The sequence below is a fragment of the Schistocerca piceifrons genome, chromosome 2 (genome assembly GCF_021461385.2).
Source record: "Schistocerca piceifrons isolate TAMUIC-IGC-003096 chromosome 2, iqSchPice1.1, whole genome shotgun sequence".
Lineage (NCBI taxonomy): Eukaryota > Metazoa > Arthropoda > Insecta > Orthoptera > Acrididae > Schistocerca > Schistocerca piceifrons.
Window position 1 is genome coordinate 245,006,114 of NC_060139.1, and position 23,341 is coordinate 245,029,454.

General features: G+C 48.0%; 1 protein-coding gene across 2 annotated transcripts in view; it reads right to left on the minus strand.

Moving 5' to 3' along the window:
* The window catches only part of LOC124776362 (sterol O-acyltransferase 2-like), a 171,273-nt gene that overhangs the window by 74,712 nt on the left and 73,220 nt on the right, over positions 1–23,341 (minus strand). For both annotated transcript variants that reach the window (XM_047251313.1, XM_047251314.1), the window contains exons 3-4: positions 13,442–13,587; positions 1,658–1,828 (exon numbers count right to left, since the gene is read on the minus strand). In XM_047251313.1, the coding sequence (XP_047107269.1) occupies positions 1,658–1,828; positions 13,442–13,587 (317 nt within the window). The remainder of the gene's footprint in view (positions 1–1,657; positions 1,829–13,441; positions 13,588–23,341) is intronic.

A 23,341-nucleotide genomic window follows, 5' to 3' on the forward strand; every position in this document is an offset into this window, starting at 1 on the left:
CTGAATCAAGTACTTGATTGCCTTGATTCATGGTTCTCAGGCTGTCATATGAGGAAAATACGACATGTGTTTCACATGATCGATTTTTTCGGAATCCATACTGACTGGAATTGAGTTGTTATTTCCGAGATACCTCATTACCCTTGAACTCAAAAGGTGTACTAAGACTCAATAACAAATGGAAGTGTAGGATACTGGATGGAGTTCTGATGATCACTTCTACCACCCTTCTTGTAGATGAGTGTGGCCTGTGATTCCTTCCAACTATTTAGCATAGTTTTTTTGCTTGAGGTATCTACGGCTGATTAAGTTTAAAAGAGATGATAACGCAACAGCAAATTAGGTATATAATCTGATGGGGGATTTCATCGGGCCCCGGAGCTTTGTTCAGTTGTAGCCTAGAGGGGTTACTTCAGTCTCACGGTGGAGAATGGTTGCTAGTGATAACCATATAGAAAAATAATATTCCGTTTCAGTAGAAATCCTTTTCGGAAATTTTATTTAGGTATTTCTGTTTTCAACAGTGAAGCAGTGTCCACATTGATTGTCACTCACCTATGACATAGTACAGTACATGTAACATTACCATAAGAGGTATTGCTTACGAGCTATTGAATTTCTACCTGAGGAACCGAAAGCAGTATGTACTGCTTAGAACTGCGATTGGTGTTCACAAGCATAAAATTACGAATACTAAATACGGTGTGCCACGGGATTCGGTATTGGGCCCTCTTCTGTTTCTGATTTATGTGAATGACATTTCACGTAACACTCTAAACTACGAAGTAGCTGTGTATGCAGATTGTACATCCACAGAGTAAAAAGGAAACGTTAAATCTGCCAGAGACCCACCGCTATAAAGTGACGAGTGAAATTGGTCAATAATGTAAGCTACTTAAATGTGAGCCAAGTAAAACATGGAGTTTAGCAACAACACTCTCGGTGATGTAACAAAACTGTACATTGGTAGTGGAATAGTAAGAAAGATCTATACTCTATGTTAACAAATTTATCTTCTTCAGAAACGCTTTCCTTGCCATTGCCAGTCTACATTTGACATCCTCTCTACTTCGACCATTATCAGTTATTTTGTTACCCAAACAGCAAAACTACTACTGTCTCATTTCCTTATCTAATTCCCTCAGCATCACCCGACTTAATTCGCCTACATCCCATTAACCTCGTTTTGCTTTTGTTGGTGTTCATATTATATCCTCCCTTCAAGACACTGCCCAATCCGTTCAACTGCTCTTCCAGGTCCCTTGCTGTCTCTGACAGAATTACGTCATCGACAAACCTCAAAGTTTTTATTTCTTCACCATGAATTTTAATTCCTCCTCCTAAGTTTTCTTTTGTGTGCTTTACTGCTTGCTCAATATACAGATTGAATAACATTGGGGATAGGCTACAACCCTGTCTCACTCCCCTGTCTCTCAAAATCCTTTTTACATGGGGAATAACGAGCTTTTCGAAAAAAAAAGAACATATGTGTATAGCAGCGAACTACTTGCGTGCAGTTATATCTGATGTTAATGACATATTCAGAAGAATATATTTTGTTGTGTATCGAGAACTACAGCATTTACTGTTTTTAATTCGATTCGTCGTCGTCATGCTTTCATTGTTATTACTGATGCAGTAACAATACGGAACTTACTGGCCATCAGCGACTAGGTCGTAGACGGCGGTGTGCAGGAACAGGATGAGCAACATGGCCACGAAGATGTTGTAGACGGTGTGGAAGTGCTTGATCTTCATCAGGTCCGTCAACAGCGACTCCCTCGCCAGGAACTGCTTCTCCGGCAGGGCTCCCGAGCTGGGCTGGTGCCTGCGGAAAAATTCAGCACTTCAAAACCCTATCCAAGGACTCACTGATTCATTCATCCTAATCCACTATCATGATAACTGCAATGGACCATACAGGTAAAATTATGTAATATAAAACTCGCAAGTAGATTAAAAATGTTTATTGGGCCGGTACTCGAGCCCGGGACCTTTTGTTTCGCGGGCAATGCTCTTACTTTCTGAGCTATCTATGGGCGACTAATTTCTCCCCTTCCCTGGCCCTCACAGCTTCACTTCCACTAGTTTGAAAGGGAGGAGAGAGAAACACGAGGGGTATGCAGAAAATAATTTCCAATCTATCGCGAAATGGAAATCACAGTGAAAATCCGATGAAGCTTTGCACAGATGCGTTGGACAGTGTCTCTCGCGTCACGTTGCTCTTTGCAATTGTGAGCGTACAGTGAGTACGTAAAGATGCCTAGAAAACTGTTTCCCGCAACCCCACATAACGTACCTGCCATGCATTTACTTATTCATGGCAATATGTGGCAGCATAATGCTGGGGCGATGAAGACGCTACTGCAGAGTTTCCGATGGGAAGTGCTTGATCATCCACCATATAGCCTGGACTTGGCTCCCTCTGAACCGGCCGCGGTGGCCGAGCGGTTCTAGGCGCTACAGTCCGGAACCGTGCGACTGCTACGGTCGCAGGTTCGAATCCTGCCTCGGGCATGGATGCGTGTGATGTCCTTAGGTTAGTTAGGTTTAAGTAGTTCTAAGTTCTAGGGGACTGATGACCTCAGATGTTAAGTCCTATAGTGCTCAGAGCCATTTTGCTCCCTCTGATTTTTTATGTCTGCCCACATGAACCGCTGGCTATGAAGACGACATTTTGACACAAACAATGAGCTGCAGACCAGCTTAGAATTGGCAAAAAACTCATGTGGTTGCCTTGTATGACGAGGGTATTGGAAAATTAGTACAACGATACGACAGAGGTCTAGGTCGGACAGCGTCCGTGCAGAGAAGCAGCGGAAGAAACATTTGTGATTTCCGCTGTGGTTTCCATTTCGAGACCAATCGGAACTTACTTTCTGAACAAACCTCGTAGACCTGTGAGTCGCACTTGGAAAACTCAGTCAGTGGAGCACTTGCCTGCTAAAGGCAAAGGTCCGGGGTTCGAGTCCCGAAATGGTACACGGTTTTAAACTGCCAGCAAGTTTCAATTCAGTGTGGACTCTGCTACAGGGTGAACATTTTGGATACTTTTATATAAAAACCATGATAATCGCTGCAGATTCTTTCTTTCACTGTACTAAATCTTGAACTAAGTTAACAGTATCATATTACGATTTCTTTGCGACTTTATTTCTGCTATTATTATCACTACCTGTAGGTCAATCTACAGGGTGACAATTATTGAACTACATGAAATAAAATCGTCACAACTTCTGACGGTTTGCGTTAGGACGTCCAAACTCCACGGTTGGCCGTGGGACATGATGGGAATTAGCGTACGGTGTATGGCTTAGTTTAGCGACGAGGCCCACTTTCATTTGGATGGGTTCGTCAATAAGCAAAACTGGCGCATTTGGGCGACTGGGACTCTGCATTTCACGATCGAGAATTCTCCTTCAGTCATGCAATAGTCCTTGATGTTACGGTGACTATTTAACGGTACATGATTTCATGATTCCATCCCTGTTGTTCAAAATGACCCTGATTTCGTCAAGAACATGTTCATGAAAGACGGGGCTCTACCCCATCGAAGCAGGAGCGTGTTTGATGTCCTGGAGGAGCACTTTGGGGACCGCATTCTGGCTCTGGGGTATCCAGAGGCCACTGCCATGGGCCTCGATTGGCCGCCATGTTCTCCGGACCTGAGCACATGCGACTCCTTTTTGTAAGGCTACATTAAAGACAAGGTATACAGCAGTAATTCAAAACCATCGCTCAGCTGAAAAAAAGCCATTCAGGAGGTCGTCAACAGCATCGATATTCCGACACTTCAGCGGGCCATGCAGAATTTCACTATTCGTCTGCGTCAGATCACCGCCAATGATGGCAGATACATCGAACTTGTCATAACCTAAATCCGAATATCTGTAGTGTCGTTTACATGGTGAACAAAAGTGTACACCCCATAGTTTAAAACTAATTTATATTTTTTCATATAGTTCAGTAATTGTCACCCTGTACCATGCAGTTTTCCTCTGGAATGTCTTTTCACCCTAAATCGGTTTTTTTTTCCTCTCACAGGTTTTACGTTCTGTTCAGTCTCTTATTATTTGACTATTATCTCTATCACCTTGTATTAATTATTAGCGCTATTACAATTACGACTACGATTGCATATACTGCAACAATAAGAACTACTAGATAACCAGCACTGTGATATTAGAAGGCCTTACTACCCCACCATGAACCATGGACTTTGCCGCTAGTGGGGATGCTTGCGTTCCGCGACGATACAGATAGCCGTTTCGTAGGCCAGCGACAACGGAGGGGTGTCAGCTGTGAAGCCAGACAAACGTGTGGTTCCTGCAGAGAGCCAGCAGGCCTTTCAGTAGTTGCTGGGGCAACAGTCTGGATGACTTTGTAGCTTTGTAATATAGGGCAACATGGCCTTGCTCTGGTACTACTGCGAATGACTGAAAGCGAGGGGAAACTACAACCTATTAGTAGCCCTGAGACCTGAGCGTGCTAGCGTTCAGCCATGCAACAAATTCAGCTCCTCTTGTGCCAGTTCTATGTGGCCGATTAGCTTGCCAACAAACACGTAAAGTACAAATAGTACACACAATCTGGGCTTCAGGATGTCAATGACATCTTCAGGCGTTACAAGAAACAATGGAAACTAAGAGAGATCCTTCATAAAATTAATTAACATTCAAAGGGTCCGTACAAATGTGAAAATCACATGATACCTTGATTGCATATGAGTAAGTAGTACCAAGTCGGTAAAAAATCCAGCAAATTTATTAAACAGCATGCGAGATGTCGTGCAGTTAAGGCACGAAAAGGGTCTCTGAGTCAATCACTCTCCCACTACGCAAACGTGGCCCTGTCTGCCTCCGGTAGCTGAGTGGTCAGCGCGACAGGATGTCAATCCTAAGGGTAGGAGTTCGATTCCCGGGTCGGAGATGTTCTCCGCTCAGGGACTGGCTGTTATGTTGTCCTAATCATCATCATTTCCTCCCCATAGACGCACAAGTCGCCGAAGAGTCGTCAAGTCGAAAGACTTGCACCCGGTATACTTCATGACTTATAACTGTTCCAAAATGTTACGGACCAGATCGTTGATGCAAGCTGTAAATATTGCATGCTTAATACCACGCTAAACCTGACTTGCGATTACGAGTGGCAGCATGTTCTCTAAACCTAGTTTGAAAACTTCTCCGCGCCTGCCCGATAGATGTACAATCACACTGTGGGCATTTCACACCGTAAATACCATCTTTACTGTACGGACGATAAGTACAGATCTCAAACACCTGAAACATAAAGGGATGCTCAGCAACTATTTGCAATGTTTGTAGTGTCTACAGCGGTCTTTATTACAACAGGTTGTCGTATTTGCTCATCTTCGCGTAAGTTGTGTCTGTAACGTCTCGTCCCATGATCTTAGAGGCTGCGTGTCATGTCAACTGTGAGGTGCCGTATAATCTTTTCATAACTAGTTCAGTTTTTCTTTTACTGGGCTAGATGTCTGTTCAGTTAATTCGTGGCTTCCAAATCTGACAAATATGGGCAGAAATAATTAATGGCTGTCGATAAAGATTCGAAAAATATAAACTCATCCTAGATGTGAACGTGTTAGTGACTTTGTAGTGAAAAAAGTTGTATGTTAGACCTAGCCTCAACACGATACCACAGTTCATCAAGAGTAGTGACTGGCGTATTCTGACTAGCCAGTTGCTCGATCACCATTGACCAAAAGTTTTCAGTTGGTAGATGGTTGTTGTCTTGCAAACGTCCCCATCTGTTGACTCAGGGATGGCTGCACGATCCGTTACAGCCATGCGGATAAGATGCCTATCATCTCTACTGCTAGTGATACGAGGCCGTTGGGATCCAGCACGGCGTTCCGTATTACCCTCCTGAACCCACCGACTCCATATTCTGCTAACAGTCATTGGATGTCGCGATACGATAAACCGCAATCGCGATAGGCTACAATCCGACCTTTATCAAAGTCGGAAACGTGATGGTACGCATTTCTCCTCCTTACACGAGGCATCACAACAACGTTTCACCAGGCAGCGCCGGTCAACTGCTGTTTGTGTATGAGAAATCGGTTGGAAACTTTCCTCATGTCACCACGTTGTAGGTGTCGCCACTGGCGCCAACTGGCATGCTCTGAAAAGCTAATCATTTGCATATCACAGCATGTTCTTCCTGTCGGTTAAATTTCGCGTCTGTAGCACGTCATCTTCGTGGTGTAGCAATTTTAATGGCCAGTAGTCTATATTGTTCCTAAGTTAGAACCTTTAGTATTTTTTGTAGTTCACTGGTCACGCTGGCTTCTCCGTTACTGAAGATTTTACGCGTCATTGCTATGTAGGTTACCCTATACGTTGTATTGCGCTATCTGCATTCTTAGCCTTGCATTCTTAATATGACGTACTCTGTATATTAAAATATCTTCCACTATTGTATTTAATTTGTGGTTGTCGGTTTGGCCCCTTTTACATTCTATGTTGTGGTTTTATTTATTTTATATTTGTGCTATGGTTTTACTAATTTTATTTCTTGACAATTGCGTTGTATGTTGCCTGGCTTGCTTTTGTTGTTTGCTATACAGCAGGCTTATCGTAGCTAATAAAAATGTCGTGTGACTAGGGCCTCCCGTCGGGTAGATCGTTCAGTGGGTGCAAATCTTTCAATTTGATGCCACTTCGGCGACTTGCGCGTTGATGGGGATGTGATGATGATGATAAGGACAACACAACACCCAGTCCCTGAGCGGAGAAAATCTCCGACCCAGCCAGGAATCGAACCTAGGCCCTTAGGATTGACATTCTGTCGCGCTGAACACTCAGCTACCGGGGACGGACAGTGTAACTAATGCCACGCATAAATAAGGAGTTTTTAGTGCTATTAGTGGCGGCTGACGTTTGGGAGGAAACGGCTTTTTCGCTATGATTCCTTCGGTGGCGCTGCAGCTCCACGTAATAGCTTCGGTGGCGGCCACACACTGACGTACCGGTACGTGCAGTGGGCTGGTGACTTACATGATAAGCTATTTTTCAGGTTCACAAATTGGCATTTTACCGCTTTCATGCCTTCATTTTAATTTATTAAGCCCATGCCACATGACTACTCGTTCGCATTTAGGTACAATATGTGCTTATTTTCTGTTACAGTCAAGATTTTTTGGTTAGGCCCCTTTTACCTGGTGTGGTACTGGTTGGCTCAGAAACTTTTCACGTCTCACCTGCACAGCATCTCGCGCGCTATTAGATAAATTTGCTGAATTTTTTAGAAGACTGGTACGACTTTCTCGTACAAAATCAATGGATGACCTTACGTCCACATTTTTATGGGCCCTTTTAATGTTTATTAATTTTATAATTAATCCCTTAGTTTTTTTTAAGCGCCTGAAGACGGGATTTACATAATCAAAACCTAAGATGTGTGTACAATTTTATCCAAATAAAGATTTTGTCAAGTACAACTGATGGATTCATCATGAAACAATTTAACAGCTATGGATATCACGTAAAGAGTAAACCATGAATTTGTTCAGCTGAAAATTCGACACTATCGGAGCGACTAAGAAGGTGGCAAGTTTGCTCTCTTGTCGGACGCATGGGATGGATTCATAGCAAACTGTCAAATCATTTATATTCTTAGTCCATATATTTGTGTCGATGAGTAGTTGAGCCTGTCTAGTGCTAGATGTCGGTTCAGTTAATTCGTGGCTTCCAAATCTGACAAAAATGGGCAGAAATAATTAATGGCTGTCGATAAAGATTCGAAAAATATAAACTCATCCTAGATGTGAACGTGTTAGTGACTTTGTAGTGAAAAAAGTTGTATGTTAGACCTAGATAACGGAAGGAATGTTACGTGTGACAGATTCTTCACCTCACTTTCACTAGCACGACATTTGAAAACAAACCGAACAAGCTTGCTTGCTACAAAAAACAAAATTAGAAAGGAAGTGCCTAACTGCATGAAGGAAGCTCGCGACGACCTATACAAGACTTAAGTTTTCAAAAATGGCGATACGATCCTCAGAGTGTCAAGTAAAGCTTAGAAAGAACGTAATAATTCACAGTTCCTCGCAAATTGGAAATGACACAAAGTCAAAGCTCGACATTGTGACATCTTACAATGAAAATAAGTATGGAGCAGATGTTGTTCAGGTGACCAAAGAGTTCTCAGTGAAAGCTGGAGCAAGAAGATAGCCTGTTCATACTTTTTATAATATCCTACATTTGGTAGGCATCAGAGCTTGCGTAATCTAAAAGCTAGTAGGCCTACCAAGCTTGAAAACGACTAAGTATGAGAGATATAACATTCAATTGTAGAAACAGTAGTAATTACTGACTAGTTTACTGTTTGTAACATTGCCGGCCGAAGTGGCCGTGCGGTTAAAGGCGCTGCAGTCTGGAACCGCAAGACCGCTACGGTCGCAGGTTCGAATCCTGCCTCGGGCATGGATATTTGTGATGTCCTTAGGTTAGTTAGGTTTAACTAGTTCTAAGTTCTAGGGGACTAATGACCTCAGCAGTTGAGTCCCATAGCGCTCAGAGCCATTTTTTTGTTTGTAACATTCCATTCTGACAATATATTAAAGTGCACCAACTATTGGCATTTCAACCTCTAAATTTCACAGTTCACGATGAAGGTTTTCATAAATAAGAACGTTAATATTCAATCATTTCTCCTTTTATTGTTATTTATTCAAAAATGATGAGAACGGTGGGTTATTGTCCGTACCAGCGACAGTTTATACAAAAATTTGTATTTGCTCCCACACGTTTATTGAGTATAATTATAGCCAGAGACATCTCAAATGCTTTTACCATGTCTTAACAAATTAAAACTCACTGGGTGCCAAGTACCATTCCTAACTGAAAACACTACCAGTCAAATACACTCCTGGAAATGGAAAAAAGAACACCGTGAATTCATTGTCCCAGGAAGGGGAAACTTTATTGACACATTCCTGGGGTCAGATACATCACATGATCACACTGACAGAACCACAGGCACATAGACACAGGCAACAGAGCATGCACAATGTCGGCACTAGTACAGTGTATATCCACCTTTCGCAGCAATGCAGGCTGCTATTCTCCCATGGAGACGATCGTAGAGATGCTGGATGTAGTCCTGTGGAACGGCTTGCCATGCCATTTCCACCTGGCGCCTCAGTTGGACCAGCGTTCTTGCTGGACGTGCAGACCGCGTGAGACGACGCTTCATCCAGTCCCAAACATGCTCAATGGGGGGCAGATCCGGAGATCTTGCTGGCCAGGGTAGTTGACTTACACCTTCTAGAGCACGTTGGGTGGCACGGGATACATGCGGACGTGCATTGTCCTGTTGGAACAGCAAGTTCCCTTGCCGGTCTAGGAATGGTAGAACGATGGGGTCGATGACGGTTTGGATGTACTGTGCACTATTCAGTGTCCCCTCGACGATCACCAGTGGTGTACGGCCAGTGTAGGAGATCGCTCCCCACACCATGATGCCGGGTGTTGGCCCTGTGTGCCTCGGTCGTATGCAGTCCTGATTGCGGCGCTCACCTGCACGGCGCCAAACACGCATACGACCATCATTGGCACCAAGGCAGAAGCGACTCTCATCGCTGAAGACGACACGTCTCCATTCGTCCCTCCATTCACGCCTGTCGCGACATCACTGGAGGCGGGCTGCACGACGTTGGGGCGTGAGGGGAAGACGGCCTAACGGTGTGCGGGACCGTAGCCCAGCTTCATGGAGACGGTTGCGAATGGTCCTCGCCGATACGCCAGGAGCAACAGTGTCCCTAATTTGCTGAGAAGTGGCGGTGCGGTCCCCTACGGCACTGCGTGGGATCCTACGGTCTTGGCGTGCATCCGTGCGTTGCTGCGGTCCGGTCCCAGGTCGACGGGCACGTGCACCTTCCGCCGACCACTGGCGACAACATCGATGTACTGTGGAGACCTCACGACCCACGTGTTGAGCAATTCGGCGGTACGTCCTCCTGGCCTCCCGCATGCCCACTATACGCCCTCGCTCAAAGTCCGTCAACTGCACATACGGTTCACGTCCACGCTGTAGCGGCATGCTACCAGTGTTAAAGACTGCGATGGAGCTCCGTATGCCACGGCAAACTGGCTGACACTGACGGCGGCGGCGCACAAATGCTGCGCAGCTAGCGCCATTCGACGGCCAACACCGCGGTTCCTGGTGTGTCCGCTGTGCCGTGCGTGTGATGATTGCTTGTACAGCCCTCTCGCAGTGTCCGGAGCAAATATGGTGGGTCTGACACACCGGTGTCAATGTGTTCTTTTTTCCATTTCCAGGAGTGTATTTTAGAACTTTCGTTAGTTGAAATTTTTGTCTGTGTTCTATTAGCACCTGAATTCGCAATGTACTTTACTGAATTTATTTTGAGACGGAACACCTGAGGTCAAGCTCTACATAGGGTCATAATTCGGACACACTAATTAACATTGCTCAAATTTGAAGTACCAAATGTTTATCGCTGTTTCCTTGGATTGGCGTAAAAAAAATAGTTACAACAGTTTGCACAACTGTGACTAAAATCGGTTTATCTTTTCTAGATGAAATACGTTTTTTGTGGTGTGGCACCTTAGCAATCTATTGCTACGCCTTTACTCCAAAGCAGTACAATGCAGTCTAAGTGCAATCTGTGATCGCGTGCAGTGACATTAAATTTATGTCGGCAGAGGCCAACGAAGCAAAAATCTCGATAAAATGTCTGCTTGAGGGGTTTGTAGGAACTCCTCCGTTTTTTCTTATCGCACAATACGAGTAGTAAACGAGGAGATGAAATAAGTAGCTACCACTACATCTCGAACCCTCACTACTTCAGCATATGCCTGGGGAAGGAGAAAAAAATATTTGGGATTGCTGAACAGATTATCTAGTGACTAACACACAATTTTCACGCGACATGTGTTTTACATTGTCAGCATCACAGTAAGAGACCTTGTCTGCTACGCTATATTTACACCATTTTTGTTTTATGTGATTTTCTTCTGGCAGCACGTGGTTGGGACTCTCTCGGCTTGCTTGATCCTTTGTTTACACGACAATTTGTTTTCAGTAGGCTACACTAGTGTGAAACTATGAAAGTCTATATTTGTCGAATTATTGCTTTTCACAAAATCTGTTGATGCGACGATTTTCAGACTTGCTAGCTGTACCATACAAGTTATGTGAAGTATGCGGTTCTGTGTAGTCTTCACCTGCCTTACATTGGGGTGGGCTTTCACAGGTGAATCACTGCCGCTACCGTTGTCGCCTCCCTTCCGCTCTGACCTACGAGTCCACTAACTTTGATATCATATATAGAGCAAGGACTAACCTGAGCAGTGGGATACCATCAGTATGTATATACTAATGGATTTCGAAAACTGGGTCTGCTGCACATCTATCAGCACAACATGCTTACCATTCTCTTATTTTTAATCCTTTCTGGCCATCACGTGATGAGGGCTCTGACCTAAAACACTGGACAAAACTACGACACTAACATACAGTAATCGTCAAAAATATGTAAACATCAAAAACAACTCTTTACCATGCCTAATAGGGGCAGGAAAAAGGTTAGCATTCAAAACAGTTCCAGTCATCTCGGAATGGATAAATACAGATTCTATATGGTTTTCAAGGGACTCTTATACTACCTTTCCCGCCAAGTACTGGCACGTTTAGGTAACGAAGGTGGAAGTGTATAGGGGTCACGCACCCTTCTCTCCAAACCAGATCACTAAGGCTCAATGTTACTGATATGTGGTGACTGGTGGTGCCATGGGAGATACGGCACTTCATCCTCACGCTCACAACACCAATCGTGGCGATGCGAGCTGTGTAAAAGAGGGCCGTGTCGTGTTTATTTTATTTATCGTATGGGTAGGGCTTCCCGTCGGGCAGACCGTTCACCGGGTGCTGGTCTTTCAATTTGACGCCACTTCGGCGACCTGCAGTCGATGAGGATGATAGGATGATGATGACAGCACAACACCCAGTCCATGGGCGGGGATAATTCCCCGACCCAGCCGGAGATCCAACCCGGGCCCAGAGAATTGGCAATCCGTCACGCTGACATTCAGCTACCGGGGACGGACGTCGTGTCGTGTTTATACACATGATCGCCATTGGGGAACAAACATAGTAGCCGGCCGGAGTGTCCGAGCGGTTCTAGGCGCCACAGACTGGAACCGTGCGACCGCTACGGTCGCAGGTTCAAATCCTGCCTCGGACATGGATGTGTGTAATGTCCTTAGGTCAGTTAGGTTTAAGTAGTTCTAAGTTCTAGGTGACTGATGACCTCAGAAGTTAAGTCCCATAGTGCTCAGAGCCATTTGAACCATTTTGAACAAACATAGTAGCATGGGATGGATATGATCAGCCAAATTACAAACATAATCCTTGACAATAATGAGACCTGGCAGAGTAACCATGGAATACCACGATTTGACTTCCTTGAACATCACCGAACCCCCGCCATGTTTCACTCTTGGCATGCGGACTGAAGCGGAAGTTGGAAACGGTGTGAAACAAGACTTATTCGATCATATGAGTGTCTTCCTTTGCTCCATGTCCAGATTTTATGACTTCGGCAGCACGTTCTCTTGTTAACCGCATTTGCATCACTGATGTGCCGATTTTGCAATTTCAGCTGGCCCTCCAGTTCCCTGTTTATGGAGCACCCTTCGTGTTGGTTTGGTCCAGACAGGTTACCAAGAGTGCGACATTCAGCTCTGCAGCGTCTCTTGCACTTGTCGTCGTCTTATTTTTCTCTCAGTCCTCCTCGATTACCGTTTTAACTCTCGCTAAACACACACTTTCGTTCCTATTGTGCCACGGTGGACGACGTTTATCCGCTTTCCCTGTATGCCGAGTAAATCTTCGATATGGTGCCCATTGAGAAACACTAGACAATTCGGCTCTCTTTGCTACGGAAGCTCCCACCATACGGGCACCATCAATTTTCCTACGTTAGAATTTACTTATCCTCGACATACGCAGTGGCAACAAGGCAGAACAGTGTTCTAATCACCACTGACACTTTAAACGTATTGCGGACATTCCATAGGTGGTCGTTCATGGTTAAATACAGAACCGCAACCTGCAAGCTTGGCTAGAGACTGCATTTTATGTCAGGCATGCATTTCTCGCGGTGTCATATTTTTATCCAACTCCTGTAATTATATTCATGGGGGTTGAGGGTTTGACAAACAACTGATAGGGCCAGAAAGGAAGGCCAGACATATCTCAATTTCTCCCTACAGCCGACTTGGCACGTTTATTCGAAGGTCGGAGGGAGTCAAGGCATACCACAAGCAAATAACCATTCTCAGTAAAACACTCTCGTGTTCAGAGCAACTTTGAGGTTGCGGATAGCTTTACTTAGAGCAATCCATAAATGAAGAGGAGCGGGGGCAGCGGCGCCGCCGTCTGCACTCACGTCCTGTTGCGATACTTGGCGTCGTCGTAGAGCAGGTGGTGGGACGGCGAGGGCGGCGTGGCCGGCGCCTCTGCCACTCGCAGCGCCTCCTCCACCAGCTGCTGCAGCTTCTGCTCCAGCTGCTCCACCGCCTCCGTCTGCAGCTGCTGCGCTTCCCAGAACACAAACACGAGCAAAGGCTTACTCTCTCAACTACAAAACTACAACACAAGCTACAGTAAATACTACACTACTGGCCATTAAAATTGCTACACCAAGAAGAAATGCAGATGATAAACGGGTATTCATTGGACAAATATATTATACTAGAACTGACATGTGATTACATTTTCAAGCAATTTGGGTGCATAGTTCTTGAGAAATCAGTACCCAGAACAACCACTTCTGGGCGTAATAACCGCCTTGATACGCCTGGGCATTGAGTCAAACAGAGCTTGGATGGCGTGTACAGGTGCAGCTGTCCATGCAGCTTCAACACGATACCACAGTTCATCAAGAGTAGTGACTGGCGTATTGTGACGAGCCAGTTGCTCGGCCACCATTGACCAGACGTTTTCAATTGGTGAGAGATCTGGAGAATGTGCTGGGCAGGGCAGCAGTCGAACATTTTCTGTATCCAGAAAGGCCCGTACAGGACCTGCAACATACGGTCGTGCATTATCCTGCTGAAATGAGGGGGTTTCGCCGTTATCGAATGAAGGGTAGAGCCACGGGCCGTAACACATCTGAAATGTAACGTTCACTGTCCAAAGTGCCGTCAACGCTAACAAGAGGTGACCGAGACGTGTAACCAATGGCATCCCATACCATCACGCCCGGTGATACGCCAGTATGGCGATGACGAATACACGCTTCCAATGTGCGTTCACCGCAATGTCGCCAAACGCGGATGCGACTGTTCATGATGGTATAAACAGAACCTGGATTCATCAGAAAAAATGACGTTTTGCCATTCGTGCACACAGTTTCGTCGTTGAGTACACCATCGCAGGCGCTCCTGTCTGTGATGCAGCGTCAAGGGTAACCACTGCCATGGTCTCCGAGCTGATAGTCCATGCTGCTGCAAACGTCGTCGAACTATTCGTGCAGATGGTTGTTGTCTTGCAAACGTCCCCATCTGTTGACTCAGGGAGCCGTGGCTGCACGATCCGTTACAGCCATGCGGATAAGATGCCTGTCATCTCGACTGCTAGTGATACGAGGCCGTTGGGATCCAGCACGGCGTTCCGTATTACCCTCCTGAACCCACCGATCTCATATTCTGCTAACAGTCATTGAGTCTCGACCAACGCGAGCAGCAATGTCGCGATACAATAAACCGCAATCGCCATCGGACACAATCCGACCTTTATCAAAGTGATGGTGCGCATTTCTTCTCCTTACACGAGGCATCACAACAACGTTTCACCAGGCAACGGCGGTCAACTGCTGTTTATGTGAGAAATTGGTTGGAAACTTTCCTCATGTCAGCACGTTATAGATGTCACCACCGGCGCCAACCTTGTGTGAATGCTCTGAAAAGCTAATCATTTGCATATCACAGCATGTTCTTCCTGTCGGTTAAATTTCGCGTCTGTAGCACGTCATCTTCGTGGTGTAGCAATTTTAATGGCCAGTAGTGTAATATGTGCTTTGTAGAAGGAATGAGAGAAGAGAAAGACCAAATGAGCTCCATAATGAATTTCAACTAGTACTTGTGAATACGCTGTTCGAATGCATAATTGACCGCTAGCTGTCATGAGAGATAGAGGTACACTTGGAAAAAGCTTGAAGAGACGATAAGATATCTACAGAATTACTTCGCTGTTCGACAGAGATTCCGAGATCAGGTATTGTATAGTAAGACAAATTGTGAAGCCAATATACACTGATCGTAATATAGCAATAAGAGTCCTCTGAAGTTTAAGAGAACCGCCGGGAAGAATCAAAGTGGAAAGAAGGGGGCCGGTGAAGTTCAAATGGTTCAAATGGCTCTGAGCACTATGGGACTTAACTTCTACGGTCATCAGTCCCCTAGAACTTAGAACTACTTAAACCTAACTAACCTAAGGACATCACACACATCCATACCCGAGGCAGGATTCGAACCTGCGACCGTAACAGTCGCGCGGTTCCGGACTGAAGCGCCTAGAACCGCTCGGCTACCGCGGCCGGCGACGGCGAAGTAATGAGAAATGATGAAGGACTGCGATAGTGATGACGACGAGGATTGGTTTGTGGGGCGGTCAACTGCACGCTCATCAGCGCCCGTACGAAGTCCCAATTTTGTCACTCCAATTTTTTACACAGTCGAATCTAGCGACTATCACGATTGATGAAACGATGAGGAAAACACAAACACGCAGTCCCCGGACAGAAAAACCCCCCAACCGGCGGGAATCGAACACGGGACAACTGCGATAGTGAATGCCACACTCAGCAGTTCAGATGAAGAGGTTTCGACGTCTCTTAAAAGGCCACCAACAGAAATTGGACAAACATATGAGAATACAAGAAAGGTATTGTGTAGTCACCTTCCGTAACGGGAGTACTGCAACACATCAATGTAGAAGGAGGCGGAAGGTATTGTCAGTAGAGAAGCAGTAAGAGCATAATGGGTTGTTCAGGAGACCTCTGACTTAGAACCTGGACTAGTCATTAGACCAGGGACATTTCAACTCTTTTAAGGCTGCCCAAGTCGACTGTTGGTGTTGATACTTTGAATCGAACTTTAAAGAACAAATACAGCTAAAGGAAGACCAGGCATACCTCACGTACTGACGGACAACGACCATCCAGCATTGCAGAGGGTGGCTGTAAAATAATAGCGTGAAATTAGCGGGAGGAATGACTCTTGAGTTCCAGAGTGCTACCATCCTTCGAGCTAACACAATGAATGTGTGCACGGAGGTAAACGGAATTGGGTACAAGGTCGAGCATCTCATCATTAGCCACACATTTCTGCAGTCAATGCTAAGCGATGCTTGAGATGGCGTAAACAGCACTGGTTGGTTGGTTGGTTTGGGGGGATTAAAGGGACCAGACTGCTATGGTCATCGGTCCCTTTTTCCAAAGACAAAGAACACCCACAGAGAATAAAAACGAGGAACAGAAGAGATCACAGACGATACAGAACAAGAGAAACTGAGACAAAGACAAGACAAAACGGACTAAAACCACACAGAGTGTGACGGTGGTTGGCCGACCAGAGAAATAAAAAAGGAAAAGCCAACCACTTAGAAACACATTAAAAAAAAAACAGTCGAAAATCATAGGCCAAAGGCCAGAATCAACACAAAACAATAAAATAAAACAGAAACACTCAGATTAAATGATAAAATCCCCCTGCCCGAATAAAACGTAAAACTAAGTCAGCCATAGTGGAGTCGTCTGTTAAAAGGGCAGGGAGCGTATCAGGCAGCGCGAATGTCTGCCTGACCACAGCTAAAAGGGGGCAGGCCAACAGAATGTGGGCCACTGTCAAAGCCGCCCCGCAGCGACATACAGGAGGGTCCTCACGGCGCAGTAAATAACTGTGTGTTAGCCGGGAGTGGCCAATGCGGAGCTGACAAAGGACGACGGAGTCCCTGCGGTTGGCTCGCATGGATGACCGCCACGCAGTCGTCGTCTCCTTAATGGCACGGAGTTTACTGGGTGTAATCCGATCGCGCCATTCAGCGTCCCAAAGCGCAAAAACTTTTCGGCGGAGGACTGCCCGCAAATCAGTCTCTGGGAGGCCAACATCCAGAGATGGTTTACACGCGGACTCTTTCGCCAGGCGGTCAACATGTTCATTGCCCGGAATGCCGACATGACCGGGGGTCCACACAAAGACCACAGAGCGGCCGCAACGCGCAAGAGTATGCAGGGACTCATGGATAGCCATCACCAGACGAGAACGAGGAAAACACTGGTCGAGAGCTCGTAAACCGCTCAGGGAATCGCTACAGATCACGAAGGACTCACCTGAGCAGGAGCGGATATACTCTAGGGCTCGAAAGATGGCGACTAGCTCAGCAGTGTAAACGCTGCAGCCAGCCGCCAAGGACCGTTGTTCGGAATGGTCCCCGAGAGTTAGCGCATACCCGACACGACCAGCAACCATCGAACCGTCGGTGTAAACAATTCCAGAGCCCTGATACGTGGCAAGGATGGAATAAAAGCGGCGGCGGAAGGCCTCTGGAGGGACCGAGTCCTTCGAGCCCTGTGCCAAGTCGAGCCGAAGGCAAGGGCGAGGAACACACCACGAGGGTGTACGCAGAGGCGCCTGGAAAGGAGGCGGAACAGGGAAAAACCCAAGCCCGCAGAGAAGCTCCTTGACACGTACGGCGATCGGACAACCCGACCGGGGCCAACGGTCCGGCAGATGGACGACCGACTGCGGGAACAGGACACGGTAATTTGGATGCCCGGGCAAACTAAAAACATGGGCAGCATAAGCAGCCAGTAATTGTTGGCGTCGTACCCGCAGTGGAGGTACACCTGCCTCCACTAGTACGCTGTCCACAGGGCTGGTGCGGAAAGCACCAGTGGCAAGGCGTATGCCGCTGTGGAGAATTGGGTCCAGCACCCGTAACGCAGATGGGGATGCTGAGCCATAAGCCAGGCTCCCATAATCCAGACGGGACTGGATTAACTCCTGGTAGAGCCGCAACAGGGTAGAGCGGTCGGCGCCCCAGCGGGTGTGGCTCAAGCATCTCAGAGCGTTTAGATGCCGCCAACACGTCTGTTTCAGCTGCCGGATATGAGGCAGCCAAGTCAACCGGGCATCGAAAACCACCCCCAAAAACCTGTGGGTCTCCACCACAGCAAGGAGTTCGTCGGCAACATAAAGCCGCGGCTCAGGATGGACTGTTCGGCGCCGGCAGAAATGCATAACGCGGGTCTTGGCTGCCGAAAACTGAAACCCATGCGCTACAGTCCAAGACTGCACCTTACGGATAGCGCCCTGTAGCTGACGTTCAACAGCTGCAATGCCAGTAGAGCTGTAGTAAAGGCAGAAGTCGTCAGCATACAGGGAAGCGTAGGCAGATTTTCCCACAGCCGCAGCAAGCCCGTTAATGGCTATTAAAAACAGACAGACACTTAAAACAGAGCCGTGTGGCACACCGTTCTCCTGGACGTGGGAGGAACTATACGAGGTCGCGACTTGCACGCGGAAGGTACGACACGACAGAAAATTGCGGATAAAAATCGGCAGAGGACCCCGAAGACCCCATCCATGAAGCGTAGAAAGAATGTGATGACGCCATGTCGTATCGTACGCCTTCCGCATGTCGAAAAAGACAGCGACCAGGTGCTGACGGCGGGCAAAAGCAGTACGGATGGCCGACTCCAGGCTCACCAGATTGTCGGTGGCGGAGCGGCCTTTACGGAACCCACTCTGAGATGGAGCCAGAAGGCCCCGAGACTCCAGTACCCAATGCAAGCGCCGGCTCACCATCCGTTCAAGCAACTTACAAAGAACGTTGGTGAGGCTAATGGGACGGTAGCTGTCCACCTCCAGAGGGGTCTGTCCAGGTTTCAAAACGGGGATGACAATGCCTTCCCGCCATTGCGACGGAAACTCCCCCTCGACCCAAAGACGGTTGTAAAGATCGAGAAGGCGTCGCTGGCAGTCCACTGAAAGGTGTTTCAGCATCTGACAGTGGATGCCATCTGGCCCAGGAGCGGTATCAGGGCAAGCAGCTAGGGCACTGCGAAATTCCCACTCACTGAATGGAGCATTGTAAGATTCCGGGTGGTTGGTTCGAAACGAAAGGCTCCGACGTTCCAGCCGCTCTTTAATGGAGCGGAAGGCCTGGGGGTAATTCGCAGAAGCGGAACTCATAGCAAAATGCTCTGCAAAGCGATTTGCAATGACGTCGTAGTCAGTACAAACGGCTCCATTCAGTGAGAGCGCAGGGACGCTGGCAGGGGTCCGATAGCCATAGTCGCGTCGAATCTTGGCCCAGACCTGCGAGGGAGTGACATGGAGGCCAATGGTGGACACATACCGCTCCCAGCACTCCTTCTTACCTTGGCGGATAAGGAGGCGGGCCCGCGCACGCAGAGGTGGGCTAAGGAGGGATGTCGCTTGTGACGCTGGAGCGCCCGCCGGCGATCTTTAATCGCTTCAGCGATCTCAGGCGACCACCAAGGCACAGCCTTCCACCGAGGGGACCCAGAAGAACGGGGAATGGCAGATTCGGCGGCAGTAACGATTCTGGTGGTGACCGATTGAACCACCGCATCAATGTCATCAGTAGAGAGAGGCTCAAAAGAGGCAGTGGAGGAGAACAAATCCCAGTCAGCCTTATTCATAGCCCATCTGCTAGGGCTATGAGAAGAGTGACGCTGTGGTAGTGACAAAAAGAGCGGAAAGTGGTCACTACCACACAGGTCGTCATGCACACTCCATTGGACAGACGGTAAGAGGCTATGGCTACAGATGGAAAGATCAATGGCGGAGTAGTTGCCATGCGCCACACTGAAGTGTGTGAAGGCACCATCATTTAACAGCGAGAGATCGAGCTGCGACAATAAATGCTCAACGATGGCGCCTCGACCTGACCCACCCTACAGAGGGTTATGGGCGTTGAAGTCGCCCAATAGCAAGATAGGTGGCGGTAATTGGGCGACCAGTGCAGCCAGGACATGCTGCGAGACATCACCATCCGGGGGAATGTAAAGACTGCAGACGGTAACAGCCTGTGGCGTCCACACGCGTACAGCGACAGCCTCTAAAGGCGTCTGGAGAGGGACAGACTCGCTGTGCAGAGTGTGAAGGACATATATGCAGACGCCACCAGACACCCTTTCATAAGCAGCCCGGTTCTTAAAATAACCCCGATAGCCATGGAGGGCGGGGGTTCGCATTGCTGGAAACCAAGTTTCCTGGAGAGCAATGCAGAAGAAAGGGCGAAGGCTGATAAGTTGGCGGAGCTCAGCTAGATGGTGGAAAAAACCGCCGCAGTTCCACTGGAGGATGATATTGTCCATGGCTGAGAAAGGCGTGAAAGGACTGGGAAGGCAATTTACGCCGCTTGTTCACTCACTGCCACCGATTCAGTACCCGTACGAGAGGCAACCATGGCGTCTGAGGGACCAGCGAGATCAAGGTCCTCAGCGGACGCTAGAATCTCGACTTCATCCTCAGACGCAGAGCGCGAAAGGTGCGGTGGGGTTGGTGCCACCGCAAGTTCTTTGACCTTAGAGGTCTTTTTCTTGGATTTCTCTCGCTGAACCTTGGGTTTCACCGGCTGGGAAGGCTTCACCGATTCAGTCTCCGGGACAGAGGAGGATCGTGAAGCCCTACGCCTGGCCGCTGGTGAGGACTTATGCCACTGGCGGCCGTCATCCTTCCCGCTGGTGGAACCCTGTGAAGGGAGGGTCCCATGGAACTCTTACGGGCGAGAGTAGCTGAAGAAGTTAGACGCTTCTCCGGATGAGAAGTGGGGACGGACGTCCCCGACGGGTGGGAGGAGGTTGCTCCTGAGGTAGGTGGTGCAGGAGCAACCGGTTGGGTAGAGCCCCCCACGGGCAAGGGGGCAGGAGGAGTCTTACTGCTTATCGAGCTGGCTGGAAGTCTCGAAACTGATGGGGCTAGCACAGGTGTTGTAGCAGCTGCATAAGAAGATGTCATTCTCACAGGATGGAGTCTGTCATATTTCCTTTTGGCCTCAGTATAGGTCAGCCGGTCCAGGGTCTTATATTCCATGATTTTGCGCTCTTTCTGAAAGACTTTGCAGTCAGGCGAGCAAGGTGAATGGTGCTCCCCGCAGTTGATGCAGATGGGAGGCGGGGCACATGGAGTATCGGGATGAGATGGGCGTCCGCAATCTCGACATGTGAGGCTGGAAGTGCAGTGGGAAGACATATGGCCGAACTTCCAGCACTTGAAGCACCGCATCGGGGGAGGGATATAGGGTTTGACGTCACATCGGTAGACCATCACCTTGATCTTTTCCAGTAACGTATCACCCTCGAAGGCCAAGATGAAGGCACCGGTAGCAACCTGATTGTCCCTCGGACCCCGATGAACGCGCCGGACGAAATGAACACCTCTATGTTCTAAGTTGGCGCGCAGCTCGTCATCAGACTGCAAAAGGAGGTCCCTATGGAAAATAACACCCTGGACCATATTTAAACTCTCATGTGGTGTAATAGTAACGTTAACATCCCCCAACTTGTCACAAGCAAGTAACCTGCGTGACTGGGCAGAGGATGCCGTTTGTATCAGTACTGACCCAGAGCGCATTTTAGACAAGCCCTCCACCTCCCCAAACTTGCCCTCTAAATGCTCGACGAAGAACTGAGGCTTTGTGGAGAGAAAAGACTCCCCATCAGCTCTCGTACAAACTAAGAATCGGGGCGAATAATTGCTACTGCCATCCTGAGATTTACGTTCCTCCCACGGCGTGGAAAGAGAGGGGAACGTTTTCGGATTGTACTTTTCAGCATTAAATTGAGCCCGAGAACGGTTAGAAACTGCTGGCGGCTGGCCGCCAGCGAGAGATGATGTACCACGCTTCATTGCGGGTCATCCGCCCTGATGCCACCTACTCCGACCAAGGGCCCTCCCCACGGGCGCCACCCAGCCGCAGCAATAGCCACCTGGCAGGACGGCCATTGCCGGGAGTCCTGATGCCCCAAGGAGCTGGGCATCTACTCCTTGGCATACGTGGGGAGTTAACGGCGCAGGCATCAGTAGAGCGATCCCTGTGTTGTCAGGGGGCTACAACCAAGGGGGTACATGGCGGCCCCACCATAACGGACTGGCTACCGTGCTGGATGTTAGGTGACATGTGGTCCATGGGCGTCGCCAGTGCAGAAAATGGCCCTGCACAGCGCTTGGCAGAAAGAGCACGCAGGAGTGCATCCATGCCCAAGCGATGGAGAGCGGGCAGGACTGCAATGCAACAACGAATAAGATGGCGAAAGTTCTCAACACAACATGGACACAATGCACCAAGTAAGGCGCCCTTCCCCAATCGGCTCGCTCTTCGGAAAAATTTTGAGATATGGAGGTCAAACCCGACAGGGGACCATCACAGAAGGCCGAAACGTTTGAGACTCCTTTTAGTCGCCTCTTACGACAGGCAGGAATACCGCGGGCCTATTCTAACCCCCGAACCCGCAGGGTGGAAACAGCACTGGACAGTGGATGACTGGAAACGAGTGATTTGGAGTGATGTATCATGGCATACCCTATGGTATCCGAGAAAGGGGTTTATGTTTGGCGAATGCCTGGAGAACGTTCTCTGCCGTCGTATCTAGTGACAATAGTGAAGAACGGAGGACGTGGTATCAGAGTATTGGGGCGTTCTCGTGGTTAGAGTGTGGTCCCCTTGTTGTGCCTAAGAAACCGCTAAATGCAGAGGGTTATGAACAAATTTCACAGTATTGTGTACTGCGTGCAGTAGAGGAACAGTTCTGTGATGATGGTTGCTTGCATCAGCATGAAAACGCACCCTTTCATAAACCATACGCTGTGAGGCAATGCTTTGTGGAGAATAACATTCCTGAAATGGACTGGTGTGCCCAGAGTGGCGACCTGAACCGAATACATCGCCGGTGTGACCGAGCGGTTCTAGGCGCTTCAGTCTGGAACTGCGCAACCGCTACGGTCGCAAGTTCGAATCCTGCCCCGGGCATAGATGTGTGTGATGTCCTTAGGTTAGTGAGGTTTAAGTAGTTCTAAGTTCTAGGGGACTGATTACCTCAGATGTTAAGTCCCATAGTGCTCAGAACCATTTGAACCATTTTCCAAGTCCCCCATCCAAGTACCCCATTCAAGTTCCCTTACCAAATGTATTACTCCTTATTGTGGACTATGCCGATCATTAACGATCCTAGTAGCGTCCCTCTAAATTCGTTCGTTGTCTTGTCGTGCCTAATTTACCGACACATTTGTCAACGAACTGTCAGCCTGGCATGTAC